This window comes from Vanacampus margaritifer, chromosome 1, assembly GCF_051991255.1.
Source record: "Vanacampus margaritifer isolate UIUO_Vmar chromosome 1, RoL_Vmar_1.0, whole genome shotgun sequence".
In the NCBI taxonomy this organism is placed as follows: Eukaryota; Metazoa; Chordata; class Actinopteri; order Syngnathiformes; family Syngnathidae; genus Vanacampus; species Vanacampus margaritifer.
Window position 1 is genome coordinate 29,961,840 of NC_135432.1, and position 25,643 is coordinate 29,987,482.

At 40.2% G+C, this 25,643-nt stretch overlaps 1 protein-coding gene and 1 long non-coding RNA gene across 5 annotated transcripts in view; one reads left to right on the forward strand and one right to left on the reverse strand.

The window, feature by feature from the left end:
- Positions 1-2,503: 2,503 nt before the first annotated feature.
- Positions 2,504-8,349, reverse strand: LOC144036115 (uncharacterized). Its single transcript, XR_013288587.1, has 3 exons — positions 7,823-8,349; positions 4,496-4,668; positions 2,504-3,523 (listed from the first exon to the last, which is right to left on the reverse strand). It is a non-coding gene; the product is annotated as an uncharacterized LOC144036115 (long non-coding RNA).
- The window catches only part of flna (filamin A, alpha (actin binding protein 280)), a 46,772-nt gene continuing 24,910 nt past the window's right edge, over positions 3,782-25,643 (forward strand). For all 4 annotated transcript variants that reach the window (XM_077546417.1, XM_077546434.1, XM_077546426.1 and 1 more), the window contains exons 1-6: positions 3,782-3,871; positions 8,059-8,517; positions 23,196-23,447; positions 24,302-24,399; positions 25,275-25,422; positions 25,501-25,619. In XM_077546417.1, coding sequence (XP_077402543.1) covers positions 8,148-8,517; positions 23,196-23,447; positions 24,302-24,399; positions 25,275-25,422; positions 25,501-25,619 — 987 coding nt within the window. In that variant the 5' untranslated portion in view covers positions 3,782-3,871; positions 8,059-8,147. The remainder of the gene's footprint in view (positions 3,872-8,058; positions 8,518-23,195; positions 23,448-24,301; positions 24,400-25,274; positions 25,423-25,500; positions 25,620-25,643) is intronic.

Genomic DNA, 25,643 nt, shown 5'->3' on the forward strand with positions numbered 1-25,643 from the left:
TTTATAATGAACCAATATAACAATACATAAGAGCGAATATTTTTATTTTAAAATCATGACCATATATTGGCATTTGTACATTTGCAACTACATGTCATTTACAGCAGCGCTTGAACTGTGGGTGTACTATGATATATTATGAAACCATTGAACGCAACCTTAACTGAAATTATATGCATCTCATGCGTGCATTAGATGGATGGATAGATTGCTATTTTTGTCATTATTATTTCCTGGAAAAAGCCACATCAGGCCAAAAAAATAAATAAATGCGTGAAAGATCTGCTAATGTAACTTCTACGAACTCCACATGGATGATGTCACTGACCGCCTGGCTCACAGGCCCAACAGCAAACATCTGGCTGTAATTAATACAACATGCACACACACACACACATGCAGAGAGGTTAGAGTTTATAAGTAGAAGTTTTCATGGCGTTTCCAGAGAGTCATCGATTCCCTGTCTTTCTGCCTCTCTCTTTCTCTCTCTCTCTCCATCCCTCCTCGTGTATTCCCTCTGTTCTGTCTCCACTCCTCCTCTGCTTATGTCCTCCCACCACTGATGAATTGTAAGCAGAACATTCTTGCCTTTTGAGCACTCAGCTGGGGGCTTGGGGTCTCACATTATATACACACACTCACAAGTAGAATTATCGAGGTGCGTGCGCCGCACGAGGCGATGACATCACACCTTTAATATCCTTTAGGCGCGGTCGTGACGTCACTGCCGAAAGAAGAGGCGAGCCGAGGCAGTCAGTGACACCCCCACAGCACCTCTGATGCTTCCACTCGTCCACCAATTAAAGCACTAGACCTCAGAAGAGAGTCCGGCAGCAAAAAGAGCGCAGGGAGTACTTTTTTTCCTCTTCTGTTTGCACCAGCACGAGCCTCTAAACTTTAAAAGTCCATTCCCTCCTGCTGGAAGCTCGCGTGGGGAGGACCCACGCAGGACAGCGGAGACAGACAGGCTCACACTCCAAGAGTTCATGTAAGTTTGTTTTTGAAAAGACCCTTGTCAAATAAAGTGCGAGATTGTTTTGTTCAAATTTGGTGTGTGTCGGTGTAAGTGTGTGACGCAATCCCATGTAAACATTCGGCTACCTTTTTAATTTTTTACCCGATTCACGCACGCGTGCAGGTGACCGTGCCGTGGATTTCAGACCTTGCGGTTTGATCATGCATGAACCCGCAAACATGTATCTTGCCTCTCTGATCCTCTGTTAGCCAGGCTTCATTTATGGCGTCTCACCAAATAAGGTAATCCAGGGACAGTTTGATTTATTTATTTTTTAAACCAGAGATTGGTTGATTGGTAATTTCACGTTGCATTATGAATTATAATAATTGTACACCTGACACGAGAACGTGTTTAAGTCAACTGATGATTGAAAAGTTAGTGATTTGGGGAGGGAAATTAAATTGGGGAAAAAAATAGATAGCCATATTCTCTGCCACCTCACTTTTACTTTTTTTTCTTCTTTTTTTGGGCGGGCCATGTCAAATGTCATTTTTACACTCTAAAAACAGATGGGTCAAAAGTAACTCAATTATGGACCAGAAATGGACCACACGCTGCATTATGAATTATAATAAATGTACACCTGACACGAGAACGTGTTTAAGTCAACTGATGATTGAAAAGTTAGTGATTTGGGGAGGGAAATTAAATTGGGGAAAAAAATAGATAGCCATATTCTCTGCCACCTCACTTTTACTTTTTTTTCTTCTTTTTTTGGGCGGGCCATGTCAAATGTCATTTTTACACTCTAAAAACAGATGGGTCAAAAGTAACTCAATTATGGACCAGAAATGGACCACACGCTGCATTATGAATTATAATAAATGTACACCTGACACGAGAACGTGTTTAAGTCAACTGATGATTGAAAAGTTAGTGATTTGGGGTGGGAAATTAAATTGGGGAAAAAAATAGATAGCCATATTCTCTGCCACCTCACTTTTACTTTTTTTTCTTCTTTTTTTGGGCGGGCCATGTCAAATGTCATTTTTACACTCTAAAAACAGATGGGTCAAAAATAACTCAATTACCTGTATGGACCAGAAATGGACCACTTTATGTGTCAATTTGACCCAGCTTTCTGGGTTGTTTTTTTCAAAATGACCCAATTTTTTTGGCCCAAGAAAAGCATCTGACAAATATTTAATGAGTTGTTTTACTCTAAAAGACCTATTTCTTGACTCAAAGTTGGGTCAAATCGACCCAAATAGAGGATTGGACGATTGGTCGATTTTTGACACATAGTTGGGTTATTTTTGACCCAACTGTTTTTAGAGTGTAGTATATGCCACGGGGCACTGAATAATGGATTGCAGGCCACAAATGGGCCCCGGGCCATAGTTTGGACACCACTGTCTTAATATATTCCACACAATTGCATTTTGCAAGTTTCACTCATTCTACACGTTTTATTGGGTATATAACCTCAAAATAAATTGTGGTTAACTGTTTGACATACTGCAGCATGTGTCTTTTTGACTGAACAAAGCACATCTTTGTGTTCCCCTCACCCACTTTGATGCTGTTTAACTTGTGTCCCTATTAATCTCAGGATTAGTTATTAGGGGATTCCTACAGAGCCCCTAAAGTGACATGGAAGTGGCACAACACTTTGAGTGCCAGATTGCTGTTTAGCAAATGCAGAATTAGTGACTGTGTCTGGCCTAAAAAGTTGGAAGAGTGTGGTAGGACCTTTTGAAACAGTAATGAAAGGAGCAACATTCCTAAAAGTACAACATACTTGGATGTAATGCTGTTCAATTAAGGTGTTTTTTAAGTGTCTCCTGAAGAGACAATAGACGCATTCTTAAAATAATCGGCTATGTCATTTTTTCAGATTTTTCAGGAAACACAAAAATTGAACCTTTTGCATCATAAGGAGATGATATAAGCAAAAAAAGTGCAGAAAAAATGACTTAGGCAATTATTTCAAGAGTGTGACGATATGCAAAAGAAGAATCAAGATTGTATATAAGTTAGGTTAAGTTGTTCCTTTTTTGCTCTATTGGTCGTTATTTTAGTCTAGTTTGTGTATACAGTACATCCAATTTGAAGTTAATGGTGCATACATATATTGTTTTTTATGAAATTGAATGAATAAAATTATCTTTTCAGGAAATTACTGTACGCTACAATGTTAGATTTGATTGATTTGTTGATGTTATGCACCATCAGCAAGAGAAGTTGTTGCCAAGTGTGGCTATAAACAAGATAATGACACATTACAGGAGCAAATAATATGTAGAGTGTAAAATAAGAAGTGCTATTTCTAACTGTGCCACTGTTGTTGTCGTCACATTTAACCAGTGATCCTGTCGCTTTGATCGAATTCCAAGGGGAGCATGTGGATCTGAAATGATGATTGTAACTATTTTACATGCATATTTGACACTTGGTGCAGTGTGCGGCTTGGTTAGAGGCGTTTGTTTCTTCTGCTCGGCTGTGTGGCTGGCTGGGTGTGGTCGGCTGTGACGACAGCTGCTGGCATGGCCAGCTGGCACCCAACTGCATTACAGGGGAGAGGAAGCAAGTTAGGACCTAGGTGAGGCCTGTGTTTCACCAATTAGGAGTTTAATTCATTAATCACCTCTGCACACACATCACCTGACCACTTATCCTTCTGAAAACTATTTTTGAATCCCTCAAATTGTGCATGTAAAGCCTTGATCTTGTCACATGAGTGACAAAGATCGACCTTTTCAAAGGCTATTTTATGTAATAATTATCATTATTGCCTTGATATCCAACAACTAGTTCGATTATGAACAAACCTGTTCCAAACAAGCAACTTGAGCAGACTCTAATGACACATCTTTACAAACCTTTTACAAGGATAGGCCACAGAATCAGTTGGTGAGTACCCCATCAGAACAGCTGGTTTATTATGTTGTGATATTATTACATTTTCTTTAGCAGATTGTTGATTTATTATCGACATTATAGTATACTATTGGGTAGTTTGTCTGACTTGAGTATAGAATATCTGGCTTTAAGATGCATTCATTATACTGCGAGGAGAAATGTCATTGGAAAAGACAATGCCCTTCTATTAAAGGTGTTTAAGACAATTTAAGGTCGTAAAAATAAAATCAAAGGCAAATCTAAGATTATGATAGATGTGAGTATCCCTGTATCATTTATTTTCAGGATAAGATAAAAACAGTTTTACATGACAGACAGAGGGAGTGCAGTACAACAATTAGTCACTAGAGGGAGACAAAGAATATGTCAAAAGTACTAGCAACATCTGTTCAGCCATCAGAGTCGTGGTCGTGTGTGTGCTGTTGTTTATGTAATACCATTGGAACAGCTAACGACTAAGTAAACATTTCGCATACTCTACTTCCTCCCAAGGACCCCGGCAGAGATTATTACAGCTCTTACCTAGTTCATTATGACATGTTGATACAGATTTCAGCAGTGGATTATATGTGTAAGCCAATGAAAATGTTGGTAAATTAAAAATAAATTCCATACCTCATTGGATCAAAGTCGAAGCACTCAATGGCAAGAGAGTGTAAGAGTGATATTGGAGTTATATTAAGTATGGGGCTCCAGAGCTGGGCTTCTATTGGGTTGGTATAGTGTTTGGGGGGGCATTCCTCAAATTCTCCATTGACCAGACACACACAGCCACACACCCACGCGCACTAAGAGAGACAAAGGCAAAGCATTCGTAAATGGCTGCAGGCCACACCAAGTCTGCTGGCACTGAGCTCCTTATTTAGTCAAAGAAGCTGCAGTCACATCGCTCCCCGTCTTTACAGCCACTACTGCCTTGTTGCTTAGTGAGGAATCTAAAGACTTGAAACCCGTGGCGCTTGTGATGATGTGTTCATAAAGTTAGGGAGCCTCATCCCTTTGACAGTAAGAGTTACTAAATAAACATGCAATCAATCACTATCAGAGCTTGGAAGCACACTAATTCAGAGTTTCAAACTTTTACTGACATCACAATACATTCATGTAAATAACTATAATTTGATATCATAATCGCGAAATAACAATGACTATTTTCAATAGTTTATTTTGTGAAATACTATATTTGAATATTACCAGCCAATAATAACACTGGTTAACAACTCAACACATTTTGGTGCCAAGAAACGGGTTTAGGGTATTTTGATGTCACTGAATCTGAAAATGACAGGATTATTGATGCAATATCATAAAAGACGTGTGAAAATCAAAATCAAGCAAACATTTAGGAAATTAGGCAATATTAGCAGTAAACAGATCTTTTTAACGCAAAAACAGGTGATGTCAAAGCACAAACACTAATTTTAGTAACAATCAAAGTACATTTCAGAAAGTGTCAAAGTACATTTTCAATTAATTTTCAAAAATATGAATATCTGAAAAACTAGAGACAATTCACAGGAACACATGTCATTTTTGGATTTAACAGTCCAAAATTACACAGAAACAATTAAAGTGTCTTTGGCACATGAAAGAATTAAAAATGTTAATAATGTCTAACACACACCATATAAAAAAAAATATAGTATTAGAAATACCATTTTTTTAAAAGAGTGTGTACATACTGAACAAACATGGAAAAATATTTTGGCAATCACTGATGCTGTTAATTCATGGCAGTTGTAGCATCAACATTACAACGGCTGGTGGCTGTGGAAATGATCTTGTTTAACTTAATTGGTCCTAAAAGGAATTATTTGCAACAAATAAATACATTAATAATAATCTTTAAATTGTCTGTCTGTCGTCTGTCTGTCTGTCCTGATGGGAAGAACAATTAAATATACTTCCACTAGATGGCACAAGGAAAATAGATTGTTTTTGGTATGTGTGACTGTGAAAACTTATTTTTAATGCAAAATCTGCTAAAAGGAAACAGTTCGTAAATTGCTAAATAAGTTATTGTTGAGAGAAAAAACGCATATACAGTATTAAACACAAATATGGATACCCATTTTGGATCTCGACCCAAAGTTTGGGGAAACCTGCTGTAGGCCATGATGTTTTTTTTGTATCAAATTAACATTAAGAGCACTCATTCATTTTCTGGGTTTGGCCTCTGCCTCATAGAGAGCTAAGTCAGGCATCTTATTAATTGCCAGTACTTTATGTTCACATGGCAAGATGCATGAATAGGATGAATACATTTCTCACTATAACCAGCGTTAACATGTGCAAAAGAGACAGCTGATGTGAAATGTAATGCAGCATCCTAATGGTGTGCCTACTTGGTGATGGTGATTCTTTTGTTCTCATCAGTACAGAAAAGCCAAAGTGGGGGTGTCTAAAGTCTGCGTCTACATATTGTTACTCTGTGACATCTTTAAAGATAATACTGCGCACAACACACAATGACGCCATCGCCAGTGACAGTTCCGGCCTTACACCACTCAAACAAAAATGTTCACGACTGGACATGAGTAAAAGCCGAAAATAATGACATAGGCAAAATATAAAACTGCATGATGCCTTTGGGCACCAGTTCACCCCCAAGGACCACTGTAGGCCTGTTATGATGGGACAATGAAATTGGTAGAAGTAATCTTTTGACAATATAAACAGATATTTGTAGAAATAAAGTGTTGCATATTTATATTTCAGTTTCCTACCTTGTTAACACACTGCTGATAGTAGTTGATAATAATTGTGAGGAAAGATTGCGATGATCCGTCTTCACATAGATGAACAGCATGAATTATTCATAACATAATTAGTAACGGTGGGCGGCACAGCGGACGACTGGTTAGCACATCCGTCTCCTAGTGCAGAGGTCGTAAGATTGAATCCAGTCTCCGTACTTCCTGTGTGGAGTTTGCATTTTCTCCTTGTGCCTGCGTGGGTTTTCTCCGGGTACTCCAGTTTCCTCCCACATTATGAAAAACATGCATGATAGGTTAATTGAATTATCTGAATTGTCCCTATAGGTGTGATTGTGAATGATTGTGTTTGTCTGTGTGTGCCTTGGGATTGGCTGGCAACCAGTTCAGGGTGTACTGCCTACTGCCCAAAGACTGCTGGGATAGGCTCCAGCAAACCCATGACCCTCATGTTGATAAGTGGTTAAGGTATGATGGATGGATGGATGGATAGTTAGTAAAGATAATGTAAGCACTTTCACTTTCCTCAGCCTACACCAGCTGAATTTGGGCAAGAGACAGGGTAGCCTACACCATGGACTGGTTGCCATTCAATCGCAGGACATAAACAAACAACCATTCACGCTCACATTTACACTAAGGGACAATAAAGTGTTCAATCAACCCAACATGCAAGTTTTTGCAATAAAGAAGTAGGCTACATGATGAAAACCCACACACAGAGTAGAGAACGTGCAAAGTCCACAGGGAAGGCCAGAGCCAAGAACCTGAGAACTGTGTAGCCGATGCGCAGACCACTGGTGCACTGCACTGCCTTGGAATGTAGTACTGTCTGAACAGTACTGTATATTCATAACTGCAAGTGTTGGGCATAAGTGTGGAAGGATTGGGAATGTCACAAAAAATGGAATCAAAATCTAATTTGAAAAGTTTTACTTTCTCAAATATAATTGTTATACAAATCTAAGACGTATGTATGCTTAGATTGAGTAAAATATAGTTACATTGCGAGCTTAGTTTTGTAGGGCATTGACAAAGTTTGACAGTTTATACTTTTTTTAAAAGGTGGATTTTTTTTAGGAGGAGGAGCTAAGCATTCCGGAAGTGTACCGGGATCCAATTGGAATCATACATGGATTAAAAAAGTAATAAAGACTTCAAAAGTATATTTCGCAGTCTGCAACACAATAATATCCATAATTTGTTTTGTATTTATTATTATTTTTACCGTTCGTCCTCATTCCTTATCCTCGCTGACTGTGGGCAAGAGGCGGGGGGAGAAATTCAATGGGTTAAAAAATAAGTCTGTAATGGTGGCCGGAGGCAACTTGGTTTTCGCCACTGCACTTTCGTCCCCCTAAATTAACACGTACTCGTTTACATCTTGAACAAATTCATTTATTTTTGCGTGCCATTATAAGTCGTGTTTCCAACTTTCCCTCTTGGTTTGTTTCTGTCAAACAGACGATACCGAGTGACAGAGAGAAGGAAAAGTTGAACAGACTCCACCCAGAAACAAGGCAGCGAACCGAGAGACAGCCGACGCTATAAAAATGAGTGGTTCCCACCCCCGGCTCCACCAGAGCGCCGCGCCCGCTCCCAACGCTCTCTCCCCGGACAAGGACGCAGAAATGCCCGCCACGGAGAAAGACCTGGCCGAGGACGCTCCTTGGAAGAAGATCCAGCAGAACACGTTCACCCGCTGGTGTAACGAACACCTGAAATGTGTGAACAAGCGAATTGGCAACTTGCAGACTGACCTCAGCGACGGGCTGCGGCTCATCGGGCTGCTGGAGGTGTTGTCTCAGAAGAAGATGTTCCGAAAGTACAACCAGAGGCCCACCTTCCGCCAGATGCAGCTGGAGAACGTGTCCGTGGCCCTGGAGTTCTTGGACAAGGAGAGCATCAAGCTGGTGTCCATCGGTGAGTCATGATGAGTGCAACGAGTGAATCGGCAACGATTGAATTTATGCTGCTTTAACTTCGCTGAGCTAAAATATGCTAATCTAAGCATAGCGATTTATTCATTCCTGCTGCCCAAAAGAAAAGCTTTGATTTCCGACATAATGTTCCGTTTGTTCCCATTCACATGCATCACTAATCACTATGGACCAGGTGCAGTGATTACGTTGTGTCCCAATTACCCATGAATTCTCTGTAAAAGACGAGACTGGTTTAGTTTAATGATGAGCAACTGCGTAGTGGAGCTATACAAACTAAGTACAACTGTCATCAAGGGGGTTATATAGGGCTGTAACAAAGTGTAACATTTGTCAGTGTTGAGTGAAAAAGCAGGCGGTTCCCTATGCGTGTGTCGACATGGGCCCATTGCTGTGTTCCCTCTTTCTCCACTCCATTTGGTAGGATTGGGAAGAGGGCCCCTTTCTGTCTTTCTGCCTGTTTGCCTACTCTGAGTCCAAACTTTGTAGGTCAGGATGTAGTTAGGGGAATCTTTGCTGGTGTCCTGCTGATCTGGGAAGAACACGCTTGGACGCTTGGGGTTCCATGGTGTGAGAACTTTGCTCCTGCTTGGTGACATCAGACTGGGTCAAATGGACTTTGCTTGAATGTATTGACTTGATGGTCTAGCGTCAAAAGCGCAGACTTTAAATAGTGGGAGAAGTCATTATGAAATGGACACTCACACATTGGTGGCACTAGTGAATGAAGCAACAAGAGCACTTGGTAAGGGTTTAGACCTCCAGGAGGGAAATCGATTCCTCCTACGTAGCTTTGCAGCTAAAACAATACTGTGTGAGCTGGCACAAGAAACTACAAGACAGCTATGGTACTGCCATTTCTTAATTTCCTCATTGGTTTATATACAGGCAATGGCTAAGCCAAGCAATTCTTTGGAACACTTAAAAGGCCTGTTGGACTGGCACAAAATATCGGCCCTGGCATTTTGACTTGGGCCCAGCCAAGCCTGACTCTTGCCTAACATGTAGTTCTGCCTCTGATGTTTATTGATGATATTTTCAGTTTGCTGTCCTGGACTGGTCCCTCTAAATTGTGGGCCAGTCTCTTGGGGTAAAATGTAGTGAAATAATAATCACTGCATTGGCCCCAAAAGAGACCGACCCACTGGGTATCTGCCCTGTATGCCAGATGGCCAGTCCAGCCCTGCCTGTAAAGTGAAAATAAATGTCTAAGTTTTAACACAACACAGAGAACAGTGTCAACAACACTGATTAATTAGAATTATTAGAAACAAAAATTCCAAGTATGTAAAATAAGGCTTCAAAATCGTTAAAAAAAACAAAACTCACAGATGGTGTGGGTGTGTCCCCTGAATGCTATAACTGTGTCCTGCTGGAAAATACATGGTTTGTCTCCAACTTTCTTACACATACACATCCCTAAAATTTAGTTTAAAAAATGATCCGGGCCATGCTGGAATAATACCATCATGGTATTTCAATCATAAACATCAAATAGCAATAAAGAAAAGTAAGTAGATAAAGATTTAGTTGGACGTGTCACTGCTTACAACTTGCCAACCATTTTCTAAATTGCTCGGTCTTTTAGGGTGACAGGTGAGCATTCCAGTTGACTTTGGCGAAAGGCGGGGTACATCCCGCGAGTCAATTGCTGGGTACATTGTAGACAACCACTCACATTCATACCTCTGGTACAATTTTGAGTCTTTAGTCCACAGCCTAGTGAACATTTCTCTTGATACAGTCCCACTCCGCTTCTGCAGGTGGCAGTAATGCACACTGTAAATGGATTTTCAACTACAAGCAAAAATCCCATGTCACTCTTGTGGAATTAAATTTCTAACAGTTGACGAATAGTATAATCTGTTGGCAAAGGGTAATCCGTATATCTTTGGCTCACGCTAACACGTTAATGGTTTCGTCTCTGGCTCATGACGCATCCTTTCGGTGTTTTACAGTATAGTTTTGCTTGCACATACTAGCGTGGCCGAGTAAAAACTCAACCTGCACCGTGTGTTTGTACTTAGTAGAGGTCTTAAGGTCAGAGGCAAGGTGAGGCTCTGTAGTTTGTCTTCCATGTCTTTCGCTGAGACAGATGTCCATTTGTCCACGGGAACATCTGTTGCGAGAAGCAAGAAAAAGATTGGTCCCTGCACTGCCTTGAGTAGCTGTGCAGACACCAGTGACATCTCTGGGGGAATGTCTTGCACACTTGGTAGTTTCCATGTGCTCGCGAACCCAACAAGCAGCAGGTGAGACTGTACGCTCTGAACTTTGGACAACTTGCCATTACGCCAGCATATTCTCCTTTCAAAATCATTTTAAATTGCCTCCTACAATATCTTTATTTCTTAATTCCCTCACCTGTTACTTAATTGCACACTCCCTCCACCTCCCCTTGCTTTGACCAAATGGGTCATTGGTACGTCTGTTGGGACGTGATGCCAGCTGACTCAGCCTTATCCAGCTTCTCCTATTTTGACTGTGCTAATCAGAAGATGAGAGAGCAGCCAGTCCGCTTTGCTCTTTTACTTCCCCCTCTCATTGCAGAAAATGGACACACCCTTGCACCACAATTTAGCACAAACTGCTATCGGAACACAGCATAATGCTTGAGGTCTTTCTTTCTTCACCACTGTCCTAGTTTCGCTCATGGTGCGTCTTTTATAGCTTCTGCTTGCGGTCTCAAACGTGTTTATCATGTAACACGCTACGGATGAATCTCTTACTCCAAACCACCATGTGAAACCGCTATTTTTAAACTACAGATTGTTGTTGGCACAGTAGTTTTAGACTTTTTGGTGATGATATTCAATGTACAACTTGTGACATATATACTTTTTTTTATATATATGATGATCGTGTCATGTGATATACTTTGTACAATGTGGCGTACACATGACGTGAGCCTGGCATATGGACACAATCAATGGTTAGTTAAGAATTCTATCAATTGTGTAAAAGTTGTAACGTAGTAGTGTCATGACCTTCCTATGGCGAGGCTTCCATGCAGCATGAATCTAAAATTTTAAACAATGCATTAAAGCAGAACATTAATAAAGTTGCTAGATCTAATTAAAGTAAAAATAAATAAATAAAATGGCTAAACAAAGGGCATTTCCCCCCCCATTCCTATACATTTTGTATGTGTGTGTCTGCAAATTGCACAGTATCTGACAAAAATCAGTACACTCTTCACATTTCTGTAGTTGTTTAATGATAGCTTTCAATGGAACAACACAGAAGAACTACATTGACTCAATGAAAAGTAGTCAAGTGTGCAACAGTGTAAATTTATTATTCCTGACAACCAGTGGCCTCGACTATAAGAAAATTGTCAACACCCTGAAACTGAGCTGCAGCATAGTGGCCAAGATCATCCAACAGTTTAACAAGGGCAGGTTACATGGAAGCTAGGCCAGCATCATGCCAGTCTTCCAGCATGATAGCAGCCCCAAACACCCCACCGAGATGACCACTGCCTTGCAAAAGAGGCTGAAGGTTAAGGTGATGGACTGACCAAGCAGGTCTCCGGACCGTAACCCCTTTTGTGGAGCGCAAGTTCTCGGATAGCCGCCAGCTCTGTGATGTCATTATGGAGGAGTGACAGCAGATTCCAGTGTGAAGCTCTGGTCAACTCCTTGCCCCCAAGAGAGTTAAGGCACTGCTGCAAAATAACGGTGGTCACTTAAAATACTAACACTTTGGGCATTTTCATTTAAGGGTGTGCTCACTTTTGTTGCCCGAGATTTAGCTAGAACTAGCTTTATTTTGAGGGAACAATAGATTTATGCTGTTATATAAAATGTAGACTAACTAGTTTTCAGTGCGTCAGTGTCATTTCTTCAGTGCTGTCCCATGAAAACAATATAATTATCTACGTGTGAAGGGCGTCCTCACTTTAGTGTGTTTACACAAGAAATAAAAAAAGATTCATAATTTAAATATATATTTAAAAGAAAACAAAGGTAAAAGGTTTAATGTCGAACCCTGCTTTAGTGAAACATCAATCAAGACAGAACTATAGCAACTTTTTTCTTTACAGCTGTGGAAAAATGTTGAATGAAAGGGGCATCTTTAACAGGTCAGTGTGAGCCAGGATGTTTATTTTGCGTGTGTAGAGCAAGGACTTCCTGGGGACAATTTTGCCATTGAGGTATCTGTTTAAAACAAAACAAAAAAGTGAACCTATGAGCGTGAGAGAATCAAATAGCACTCACTATGTAATTCGCATTAACACTTTTTGACTTCCTGTTAGTTTGACGTGATACCATTGGCTCATCATCATCTTGGTATATGTGATGTGAATGACTTGAGCTGAATTCAGCTGTGAAGTTTGATCAGTTAAAATCAAGAGCTTCACCTTCTGGCACACTGTGTGTTAGCAAGCACTACACTGAAGCTCCAACCCACTAGCTATCACCTGCTTGAGATATCTTGTGTGCATATTCCAACTGCCTCATAACACGCATGTTTGAGTAAACTTAATCATTCAACCTTGGCATCATCCTGCCTTTGTAGGGTAGTTTATTAATTAAACCGTAATCCCCAATCTGCTGTTTTAGCAGATTCTCTGTATCTTGTAATTGTAATTATTCTCTCTCTCACTTTTTTTCTCTTTTTCTTTCTTTCTTTCTTTCTCTCTTTCTCTTTTTCTCTCTCTTTTTCTCTCTCTTTTTCTCTCTCGCTCTATATATATATATAGATATATAGATATATATATATATATATATATATATATGTATATATGTATATATATATATATATATATATATATATATATATATATATATATATATGTGTATATATATATATAGATAGATAGATAGATAGATAGATAGATAGATATATATATAGATATATATATATAAAAAAGCCAGCCCTTGTTGCGCTTAACTCTAACTCAATGTGATTGAGCATGCATGTTGGATGTCGCGTAAACACAACTGTGCTGTAACTTTGTAACTGGTTGTTCTCTTGTATATTGCCCCGGGCTGAGAAGGCAAGTTGAGACACATGCGCATGTGGCAACAGCCCGGCTATTTCGTAATAATGAAATGGAACCAAGGAAACCTACTATTTTGTATATGGACACTAAAAGTCCATGAAATTGGAATTGTCTGGCTTCTGTGGGAGGTGGATGGGTAGGAAGTGGAAATTTGTATAGTTATTTTACTCTTTAAATACAATTGAACATCTTGCATAGTGTTTAAAGATATTAAATACAAAGTGGAAATTATATTTGAAAAAATAATCTCATAGTTAGGCCTATGTTGGTAACAACCAAATAAATCATATAGAGCAAACTTGTTGGGGGCACGGTGGCTGACTGGTTAGCACGTCCGCCTCCCAGTGCAGAGGACGTGAGATCGAGTCCGGGCTTCGGCCTTCCTGGGTGGAGTTTGCATGTTCTCCCCCCGTGCTTGCGTGGGTTTTCACCGGGTACTCCGGTTTCCTCCCACATTCCAAAGACATGCATGGCAGGTTAATTGAACACTCCAAATTGTCCATAGGTGTGATTGTGAGAATGGTTGTTCGTCTCTGTGTGCCCTGCGATTGGCTGGCAACCAGTTCAGGTTGTACCCCGCCTACTGCCCGAAGCCAGCTGGAATAGGCTCCAGCACCCCCGCGACCCTTGTGAGGAAAAGCGGTCAAGAAAATGGATGGATGGAGCAAACTTGTCATTAGTCGGGGTTCCTTTTAAGACAAGTTCTTCCAAAGTTCATTTACTTTTTAGTTGGGGTGTGAATTGCCTAGTACCTTGCAATTCGATCTGTATCACGATTCATAGGACACAATTCGATTCCGATTAATCCGATACGAATCTATAAGTCAATTTTTGTGTTTTTTTTTTTTTTTACTCAAATTTAGAAAATCACTAAACTTGAACATGTGCACTGTAAGATTTGTATGAAAATGTACTTCAGGCCTATAAAGCCACTGTATTTAACAAACCGGTTGCATTCTGTTTCATGTTTGAACAGCATTGAAATCAAATTTTAAGACTTAATGTTCCATTAAAATAACATTCTTCCTTGCTTAAAGTTTGAACCCTAACCCTAATTAAGACATTTTGTTGAATATTTCTATCAAACATTGATCTTAAAAAATCAATTCGGCTGCATACTGAATCGATAGGAGAATTGTGCGCTGTAATATCGCGATATATTGCCGAATTTATTATTATTATTTTTTTACACCCTTACTTTTTAGTGTTCGAGTGTTACTGTTGCATAGAAGTAAGATGGGCCAGTGGTTTGCATGTTTGCCTCACCATTCTGAAGTTTGGGTTCTGAATCTTCACTGTGGCCTTCTTGTGTCATATTGAAGAATCTAAATAGTCTATAACCTTTTCCCCGAGACAGCCAAGATCAGACGAGCTCAACCATGGACCTCATGAGGATAAGTGGTATAGAAAGGTGATGGATGGCTAGGCCTAAGACCAGAGAGGAATGCATTTGCTAGTTTTGCTATTCTCGTCCAAATGATCACTTCCTGTCAGCTCCTTATCATTGGCATAGCTTCCTGCCACGCCAAGAAAGGGGACTGGTGGAGGGTGTTGTGAGCATAAGTAGAATGTGCATTCTCCGTCCATTCAGTGGCATTCAGCCTATTGCATTACATCAGAGTTGGAAATGTGCCCTTACGCCCCATTCCTCTTGTTCAAACTGAGCAAGCGACATGAAGCCACGGTTTGGGATTCACAAAGAAATGTCTATTATGTAATGGGATCATATGTATATAATAGATGGAAGCAGGGTACAATGCTGGAAATGTTCTGTGCTTTTTGAGCTCATCAATGACTTAAAAATGCAAACTTGTGTGCTTGCTCAGTGTTACCAGATGCTTCCATGAAACACCACCTGATTGAAGCCACATGGTATTTATTAAAGCCCCTCGTTCATCATTTTATGTGCTTCTTTCTCATCACCCTTAGCTTGTCTACTCTTGCAGACCCCTTTTGGATAAAATCTCTCCCCTTTTGCTCCTCAACCTACATTTTCACCATACTGTGTAATCACTCAAGCGAAGCGTATCTCAACTTGTGCAAGATTGAACAAACAAACAAAAAATCCCACACAGCACTTTCTCTACCTTTTCTTCTTTAGGTCTACCACCCTCCTCCCTGTCTCACTTCCCCCAATCTTCCCAAACCCCTCCTTCCTCCTCTGTAACCAGAGCCTGTGGAATGGGAGGGCCGCCAAGATCCAGTTGCTTCTGCCCTTTTAAGGCTAAAAAACCAAGGGGAACTTTTTCCAGTCACAGGGAGTGAAGCGAGGGAGAGCCGAGGCAGGGTGGGTGAGTGAGTGGAAATGGCAGAAAGGAAAATGAGGAAGTGTAGTAGATCCATTGTGGCTTGTTGAAGGGAGGGAGGCGAGTGTAGGAGGAAGGGAAACGACCCGAGAGAGCAGGTCAAACCGTGAGGCTGCAAAATGTGTTCGTAAAACAAGTGATTGTGGGGCGGCATGGCTCGGTGGTAGAGTGGGTGTCTCCCAACCCAATGTGTGTCGGTGCGATCCCTCACCATTGTGACCATGTCAAAGTGTCATTGAGCAAGATACCGAACCCCCAGTTGCTCCTGATGCAGTCATCAGTAGGTTCAATGAGTAAACAGTGTTAAAACGCTTTGAGTACCTCATGTAGGAAAGCACTAGACAAGTGAAAGCCCACCATCGTTTTATCATTATTACATTATTAAATATAATGCAAAATCCAATATGCAGGTTAAATACAATGTTGAGAAATAGGTTTGGCAGATTGCTTCTTTGCTCAGTTTTCCCATGTGGAATTATCGTATGCGAAATCATTTATTCCATTAGTTACCTCTTTTTGGTGATTTGGGGATTTCATCATCATTATTAATAAAAAATAATACATATTGGCAACTTTACAATTTATTACACAAAGGGCCGAACAATTAATTGGATCGTGATTAGTGATCCCGATACATTTTAAGTTGATTACTGTGAGTTGTGTGCATATTTGTTCTACGAAACGCGGCAATGAAATGTGTCTGATAACAGACAATCAGAGGACACCTTTTCCTGCTTTACTTTCGTTTGCAATTTAAAATAAATCTTAGCAATAGAAAGGTGCAAGTTGAAGTAAATATAGCAATAGTAAGAAGTAAAACAATGTGAACGTGCAGCTGAGGGTCAGCGAAATAGGTGGCACTCATGACTTAGCGTTATCCTCCGAAGATGAAGCTATATTTGACGAGTAGTTAGTTACGTTACTCTGTGGCTCTACCTCCAAAGCCACATGAAGCAAATTAAGGTCGATATGCAAGATATATATCAGTGGTCATTGCCCTAAAAAATAAACACAGCAAACCTGTTTATGTCTTCAGTTTGTGGCATTTATCAACTGTAAACTGCAAATATTAGCCATTTGCAAGACTGGAGTTTAAAACAAAGCTTGTTCTTATTTTGTTCACACACACAGCAAAACAATTTTACAAGCGTTTTCCACATACCCAGCTGTTTCCGGACTAGCTGCTAAGAAAGGATGGGTGAATTTACAACTATCGAGGGTTATTGTTGGGTTTTGGTGGAGGACTACACTGTTCTGAGTGGAGTTTTGTTCCATTGGAAATTAGAAAATGTACTTTGCTTGCATGGAAATTGAATCAAAATGTCTGTCTGGATTTATATGAGTAATGAACATGGATGCTTTTTCCCAAATGCTGCAGTACATTGTGAACTTTTTCAGAACATCAAGATCTGCTGATGCTCTCGCTGTTCTTTCTCTAGTTTGTTCTGCCACTCTCTCTTGATCCTTGCGATGCTGAGAAGCGGGGTCGGTAGAGTCAGAGGTTGTGATGATGTCATGACTATGACGCTCGAATGGGGGCTGATGATGGCTGCACAAATGCGCCATATAGTTGAGTCATGGGAGTTTTTTGTAATGGGGGGGGGGGAGTCTCTCACTGATACACACATGCACCAAGGGGGTATGACTCAGCAGAGGGGGATTATGTAGCAGTCTGTGTCCGTATATGGGCTCCGTCTGAACTGGTGTGGTCTAACGGGAATGCCGGCACATTCCTAGCAAGTTTAGTGGAGAGAAAGGCATGTATCAATCCAAAGAACAAGGCAGCTTACTAAAGTGTGAGCTGCTTTGTGGCCTAAAGCAGGAAAAGAGTAAATGGTTTCTAGTACTACCTGTTGACTGCTTGTGAAATGAAAATGGGTATCAGTTGCTTTCACAGTAATAAAAAACGCAAGTCTATTTAAATAGAATAATCAGATCTGAATTCTATAACCCAAAAAATTAACAATCAGCATTCAAAATGACAAATAACCTTGATAGATTGGATTTGATAGTTAATGCACTGACTATTTTAAGTTGTTTGTGCTATATACATTTTGTAAATTTTTTTCCCATTTCCTACTGTATATTCACGATTGCTGTTGAAACGATACAAACTTCCCCAATGTTGAAAGTTAAAACTGCAATTTTCTCAAAATTTTGACTAAAAAAGGTTCTTATTTTTTTAAAGTACTGTATTTATTTTACAACTAACATAATTTTAGTCAATCTCATCCCCTCAACCAAACACCCATCCTCCGCTACACCTGATTTATGGGGTTACATTCCGACTTCATTTCTGGTCCTCCTCCATAAGGCTGTGTGTCAAGTCGGTATTATTTTCCTCCCAAGTTGCTTAAGTTACTGGGTATTCAACAAATGCACTGTATCCCACAAATGCTTGTTTTGGTGTTTTGCGACTGCATTTTGATAGCTTAGCATGGCTTTGTGTCTTTCTGACGGTCTTCCTCTCGTCTTTGTCATGACTCTAGTTATAGAAGTGAAGCTTTTTTTGCTGCCGTGGAGGCGACGAGTGACTTGTGCTATTTATATATCAGATTCAAGTGGTCAAGAAAAACCTGGCGATTCGCCGGGAATATATTGTATGAACAGTTTTGATTTGTGTCAATTCTTTCCTTACATCAAAGGAAGTTGTTTAGCCTACAGTCTTCAATATAGGATTTTGTATGTAATTCTGGATACAAGATTGTTGGATGTATCCATTGGATTTGGAATAGAAGGGACAAAAACATGTATGGAAGTATATTTAAAAAAAATAATACCTTTATCTCACACTTTTGTGAATATTTGTGCAGCGTTTCATGGGACAACACAGAATAAATTCCTCTTAACAATTTAAAGTCGCCGACACGTAAAGTATTAAGGGTGCTATATCACGGTATTTCAAACCCTTCCACAGTTAACTATAGGCAAATAATGATTAAATCTTACCTTTGACACCATGGCGATGTCCTTTTTTACTAAACATTAGGTATTTTGCTGGCTATTTTTGTATTGCCGAAGTAAAACACCCGGTGCAGTAAAACCCCGCCTCTCCCCCCTGTGGTGCCCCCCCCTCGTTGTGCATTGCCTACAAAACTCTGGAGCGCTGCGTTCGAGCACTCCTCTGCCACGCAAGATCGGCCAGCCCTTTCAGTACAACCGTGTCTTCTTTAAATGTGGAAATTGGATGGGTGTTCAATTCTTCAATAAACGTTTGAAACAAAACGCCTCCTTGCCGCAAGAAATCGTAGGGAAAGAGAGAGCAAGAAGGAGAAGGAATAAAAAAAAGTCTGACGCGAACCCGGGACCACTTCACCATTCATTCAGTTAGTTTAATAGTGCAAAATTTTACTTGTATTTTACACGTCAGCCACCACGGAACCTTTCTGGGAATTGAATACGGCCAATTGTCATTGCACTTTGGCATTGCAAATGTGAAAGATAATTGATTGCTTTGAATTGATTTGGACAGAATGTTTACTGATAAAGACTACTTTTATCACTATCCTCCGAGCATGGAGGTCTCAGAGAAAGCGGGTGTGTGTTTAGTCCACATAGGCGGTGCGGTGGTGGATCCGCACCTGATGACATCATAGAGTGAGCATCCACTCGTTTTGTCAGGTTGGGAGGGGCTGGTGCTTGGCGAGCAGAATAACCTAAAATTTCTTAGAGGGGTGAATCAAGAAAAACACCACTTTGGTGAGGAATTAGCATTTTAACATGGCTAAAAGCTCCAAAAAGTTGATTTTTCACATTACTGTCCCTTTAAATATGTCGCCTCAAAACAAAGGAATCGCGGCTATTAAAGTCTAAACTGCTGGCAACAAAAGTGAGTACACCTCAAAGTTTAAAGGTCCAAAGTATTTCTAAGTTGTCAATATTTTGTGTAGCCACCACTATTTTCTAGCATTTCCTTAACGCTCTTAAATAGTTAACCATAACTATGTTGATTGCCACTGGAGTCCTATTCCACTTCTCCATCTTGGCATCACGGAGCAGGTGCATGCTGGAGAGTGGACACATTGTGCTCCGCCACCTTCCTCTGATGGAAGCAGCGTAGATGCTCAATTGGATTTAGGTCTGGAGACATGCTTGGCTAGTCCATCACATTTGCCATCAAGTTGTTAAGCAAGGGAGTGGTCAACTTGGAAGTGTGTTTTGGGTAGTTTTCAAATTGAGATACTGCGCTGCAGCCCAATCTTCAAAGGCAGGGTGACCATTCTCTGCTTCAGGAGAGCTGCCAGCTGTTATGGATTGTCTGGAATTTGTTACGGAAATCACTGAACACTGCTGTGTTACTGCTGTAAAATTAAATGTTTTGTCTAGAATTAATTTAACTTCAGTATTTATCATGTATAAGTAATGCCTTTTAAAAACACATTTTGCCACTTGCTGTCGACTGAAAATGACATCACAGGTGCTCGGAGCTTAGATAACGACCAATCACTGCTCACCTGTTTTCTGGGTTTGGTCATGTGACGTTCGCAAACTGAGGATGGCCCCTGAGCACGCGAAGTTATGCTGCATTCGAGGATGGTCGGATATATCGGAGTTGTTTCAGAGTTTTCCCACGTTAAAGCGTTCAAGGCGAAAGTAAACGACCAAAATGGCGGATAGTGATAAATTGGTTTATTTTAGTCCTCAAAACTCATTTTGACCTCCAGCAAACTTGCCTTCTCGCAATTTTGCTTCATGTATGGTTTAATTATTATTATTTTTTTCATAAGCTTTCCATACAGTTCAGTAGTTCACCGTATAATTTTATGCAGGGAGCTAGCGGCAAACTGTCGCATCTGTTGTGTTACGTGAAGTTATGTCGAATATTTATGAATGAAGAAAGTTATCTTGTTTTACATTTGAGTAAATTGTGTTTTACCATTCACGGTCTGTGTTTCCAAAGGGGTCGCCATTGTACAGTGACGTCACATTTAAGTCTGTCCGTGAAGTCAGGGTACTTTTTTTTTTTTTTTTGCGTCTTCGCAAGTGGAATTTCAGAGTTCAAGGGGGCTTTCCCGTACACACTTCCTGGTTTGAACTCTGAAAAGTCCCACTTCCGACCATCCTCGAATGCAACCTTATTTTCAGTCGACAGTAAGTGGCAAAATGTGTTTTTTAAAGGTGTTAATTGTACATGAAAAATAATAGTTATCAAATCATAGAAAAAAATTAACTTCTTAATGCTAAAAATTGCTAAATGAGTCAACTATCCCTTTAGTCACAGGACAGAGTGGTGTGTTACCAGCAGAATAAGCCAAATACAGCAGTCAGTTGACACCATCTGAAAAAGTTTACAAAAGTGAAGCTTGACACCACCTGAACCAAATAATCTTGAACTCATCAAAGAACACAGGTCCTGGTTCCAGTCATTCTTAATGTGTGGTGCTTCTGATATTTTTCTATTCATCTGGTAAATCGAAGGTGGTAGGTTAAGGTTGGACGCACCCTTCTTTTGGCTCATTGGCATTCTTACTGCTTGTTCTGACGTGTAGTATACTTGAATACACAAGGCATCTCACACGAGTTTTAAGTAAGTTGTTAATCACCATTCGTCACCACGATTTATTTTTTTTCTGTTCTAGCACACTTTTTGCTTCTTGGCTTTTCTGTGTCATCACCTTTCTTTCTTTGTACTACTGCAGAGTGAGTTGACTCCGTGTTGCTATGGTGATCCACAAATTCTGAGTTCCCGTGGGAAGGGGTTACTAAAGCAGGCCCTTTTAGTCTGACCTGCTCCAAATCATTGTGAGGTTTGTTTTTCCACTGGTGCACATGACATCTTGTGAGCCAGCATCACACCTCACGTTATGGGGTGCCATTTTGATAAAAACGAAAATATTTGATCACTTGAACTCGGCATGTGTACAGTATCTTAACAGAAGTTCCACAGTGTTTATCAAAACTTAAATGCTTATACATGTATGATTGTCATCAGTTAGGATGTGTGTGTATTTGAGCACGCACACATGCATAGCCCCACCTTTTCCTCAAGGCTTGTCCTCAAGTTTGATATCACCCTTCCGATCAAGCCCATTTTGTGCAACGTGTACATGCATGCTTCTGACTTTGTTACAAGCTGTTTGTGTGTACTTAGGACGTATCAGCTTTTGCCTAGGCAAGCGCCTCATTTTCTCCTCCTTTTGACTTGTTTGAACACATAGAAGTGTGTCAAATGTTTAGAGCGACAGTGTGATGAATGCCAATATGCCCTTGTTAGAAGCTTTGGATGTGGGGAAATTGTATAAAGAATGCATTTCCAAGTGCAAACATATTGTATTCTTTCAATTTATGGTAATGCTGTCGTTGTAGATTTTCAATCTTTAATGTATCTATTTAACATACTGCTTATTTGTGACATATTTTCCCATCACTCAACGTTAATTTTTGTTCTGTAATAGAACCATAACTGGAAAACGTTGAACAGCAAACTCTAGTTAAATGGTTAATACCTTTATCACTGTATATTTTGACCCCCCCCCCCATTTTTTTTAAACTAAGGAAGCAAAAATCACAATGATATTTATGTGTAATTGTAACTACCAATGGATCAAATCAGAGGTGCTGATTATTCAGTCTCAAGTAGTTGGCATGAGTTGAGCAATGGGAAAATGCACGATTCATACAGAACTCCTCCAGGCATTATTCCATTCACTACAATACTAGGATTGCAGATCATTCAATGAGAGATTGTACCAATTCATTAAAGATATTAATAATATCACAGTACCAACATGACGTTTGTGGAATTTTCTTTAAAAACACACCTAAAATCTTCCACATTCCATACCAGATAAATTCAGGGAAAAACGATTGATGTACTTGATCTATTGTAATGCCCACATGGTCTTCTCATGAATAGTGTTCCATTTCAGTGGAGTTTTTAGGGGAAGTGATGCAGTTTGAATCATCAGTCAATTTGGCACATTGGCTTGGAGAACTTGTTGTATTTTTAGCCCATACAAGCGTATTAGTTAATATTTTCACCTGAAACTTGTCAGCCAATTGGTAAAGGGGTTCCCCCAATTAGCAGATGCAATGAAAGTCGAAGAGCTATGATGAAGCTATACTTTTTTATTTTCCATAGGCATCTCACACACTCAAATGTTACCCAAAATGATTTTTTTTTTCCTCTTAGCACAATAAATGATTTTCTCTAGAATCTTTCAGCTGATTTTGGTGCCCTGTTCCTGGGTTGGAGTGGCTTTTCCAACCAGACTAAGCAATTTGACAAACACTTTTGGGAACTCTTGTCTCGTTGCTAATCACAGGGTTAAATGAATGTTTACTTGATCGTTACTAGTCAAACACCCATCATTGAAAAATGAATATACTTTTTTTTTTTGCCTCTAGACTCCAAAGCCATCGTTGATGGGAACCTGAAGCTCATCCTGGGTCTGATCTGGACCTTGATTCTGCACTACTCAATCTCCATGCCGATGTGGGATGAAGAGGAGGAGGCAGATGATGGCAGACAAAAGACCCCCAAGCAGAGGTTGTTGGGATGGATTCAGAACAAACTACCTGAGCTTCCCATCACAAACTTCAACCGAGACTGGCAGACTGGCCGGGCTCTGGGGGCCCTCGTCGACAGCTGTGCTCCAGGTGACTGCTGTGAAAGGGTTGTGCATGCATGCTTCACAAAATGACAGCTAATGAAGATGAGAAAACAAACATATGTGAAATTACCCATATACTGTAGTTATGATTGATGGGTACAACGCATACTGTATGTGATGCTTCAGGCAAAAGCTTTTTGAAATTGAAGTGAAGAAGATCCCAGTTCCGGTCATGAAAATGAGTTAATAAAGCATTTAATGTACTAAACAGAAAGGGTGTGGGGGAGATTATTCTATTAAAGCAGAAGAGTGAGTGGGAGGTGAATAAGAGGATAATTATAGAGATGAAACGAGGGAAAAGAAGTATGGATTTTTGGGATGTTTGGCATACCACCACACTCTCAAGTGGCAGATAAGCTTTTTGTTTCCCTGCAGAAAGACTTGAAAATAACTGCACTAACAACATGGCTATATTTGACATACTGAAAAAACCTTAAATGAATTTGCAGTTATATGTAAACTGAAGAATAGATGTGTAGGCATCTGTAGATGTTGAACCCGATTACTGTAGTTACCTCTAGTCAGTTTAATTTGGGTGCCAATGTCATGTTGTTGGCCTAATTTTAATCCACTGTCTCTGTAAAACAATACAAAAATGTTTAGTATTCCACAAAGTACCTTGTCCTGACCAGAATAACGATGAAATTAATTGATTGTTTGATGGTTGTATTCACGCTGCTTGATAATGTGTTAAAATACATTACTCCCCACAGTAAAGCTTTTTCATATACACTGCATGTTATGCCAATTGAAACACTGGGTTACCGCTTTTGCCACTCCCCACTTTACTGTGTCAAACACAGTCTTCTTACTGTTTCTTACTTTTGATGCTCTCCTTAGGTCTGTGTCCTGACTGGGACCAGTGGGATCAGACTAAACCTGTGGACAACGCCCGTGAGGCCATGCAGCAAGCTGATGACTGGCTGGGTATACCACAGGTAAAGTGATGAATGACCTCTTCTACACCACAAGGCAAGGCAGCTTTATTTATTTAACACTAAGACTAAAACCCATGTTCACTCTAGAGCTGGTCTCATATGATCATCTGTTTATGTTAGCAAATAATTGAAAATCCTAATAGAAACTATTAATTTATTACAATTAAAAGGAAGACTGCTTTTCTTGCCACCATCAAATTTTGAATAGGTTTAAAATTTCTCTGCAACAACGGTTTGAGAATATAAAGAGTGTTTGAAAGAGTCTGGCGAGCATCTTTGCGACCATGAACCAACCCTGACAAAAAAAACATGCACGCACTCTCGGGACTCTCGTTGTCACCAACCAATGCAGATTTCTTGAGTGAGCCTGTTACGTGAAACACCGTTAGTCGGCATTGGGCCAAAAAGATTATCGTGTTCTCATTTTCACTTATTCTCCCATAGGATTTATCTGGCTAAACTTGGTGAAGTATTGGTGCAAAATTTAAAATGCAAATTAAGTGTCTCAGGGGGCTGCAGTTGCCTATGTCATGTTGTGCTGTCTGGCACAGAGTTGGCAGCTGGCACAGCATTGCGTGCGACCACTTTGCTGTGTGGTCGCTGCTGTTTCCGCCCACTGCTAGACTTCTGGTAAGAAGAGCACTTTGTCTCAGTCTTTGTGGACTGTTTCCAAAAGACAAAGGGCATGTGTGTTTCGGTGCGTGCATTCTGTTTTTTTGCACAGTAGTAAGTTGCAGGTACTTTGTACTGTAGTGCAGATAACAGTAATTTTTTCCATTTGGGCTGTGTAGCTATAGACTCCCTGTTTTCATCAACAAATACTCGCGTCATGGTGAAAACCTTTTTTTTTTTTTTTGTGTTGCCCCACCCCATAGGTTATAACGCCCGAGGAAATTGTTGACCCCAACGTGGACGAGCATTCCGTCATGACTTACCTGTCCCAGTTCCCCAAGGCTAAACTGAAGCCTGGTGCACCGCTCCGTCCTAAACTCAACCCCAAGAAAGCTCGTGCTTATGGGCCAGGTAAACACACACACTAACACTAAACCCTAACCCGATTCCATGAAGAAAGCTAATGAAGACCACCTCTACTCTCTGCAGGCATTGAGCCGCTTGGCAATGTCGTGATGAAGAAGGCCGTATTCACTGTGGAGACCATCAGTGCAGGAATGGGAGAAGTACTCGTTTATGTTGAGGATCCTGCAGGACACAGAGAGGAGGTTATAGACACTTGGTGCAATGAA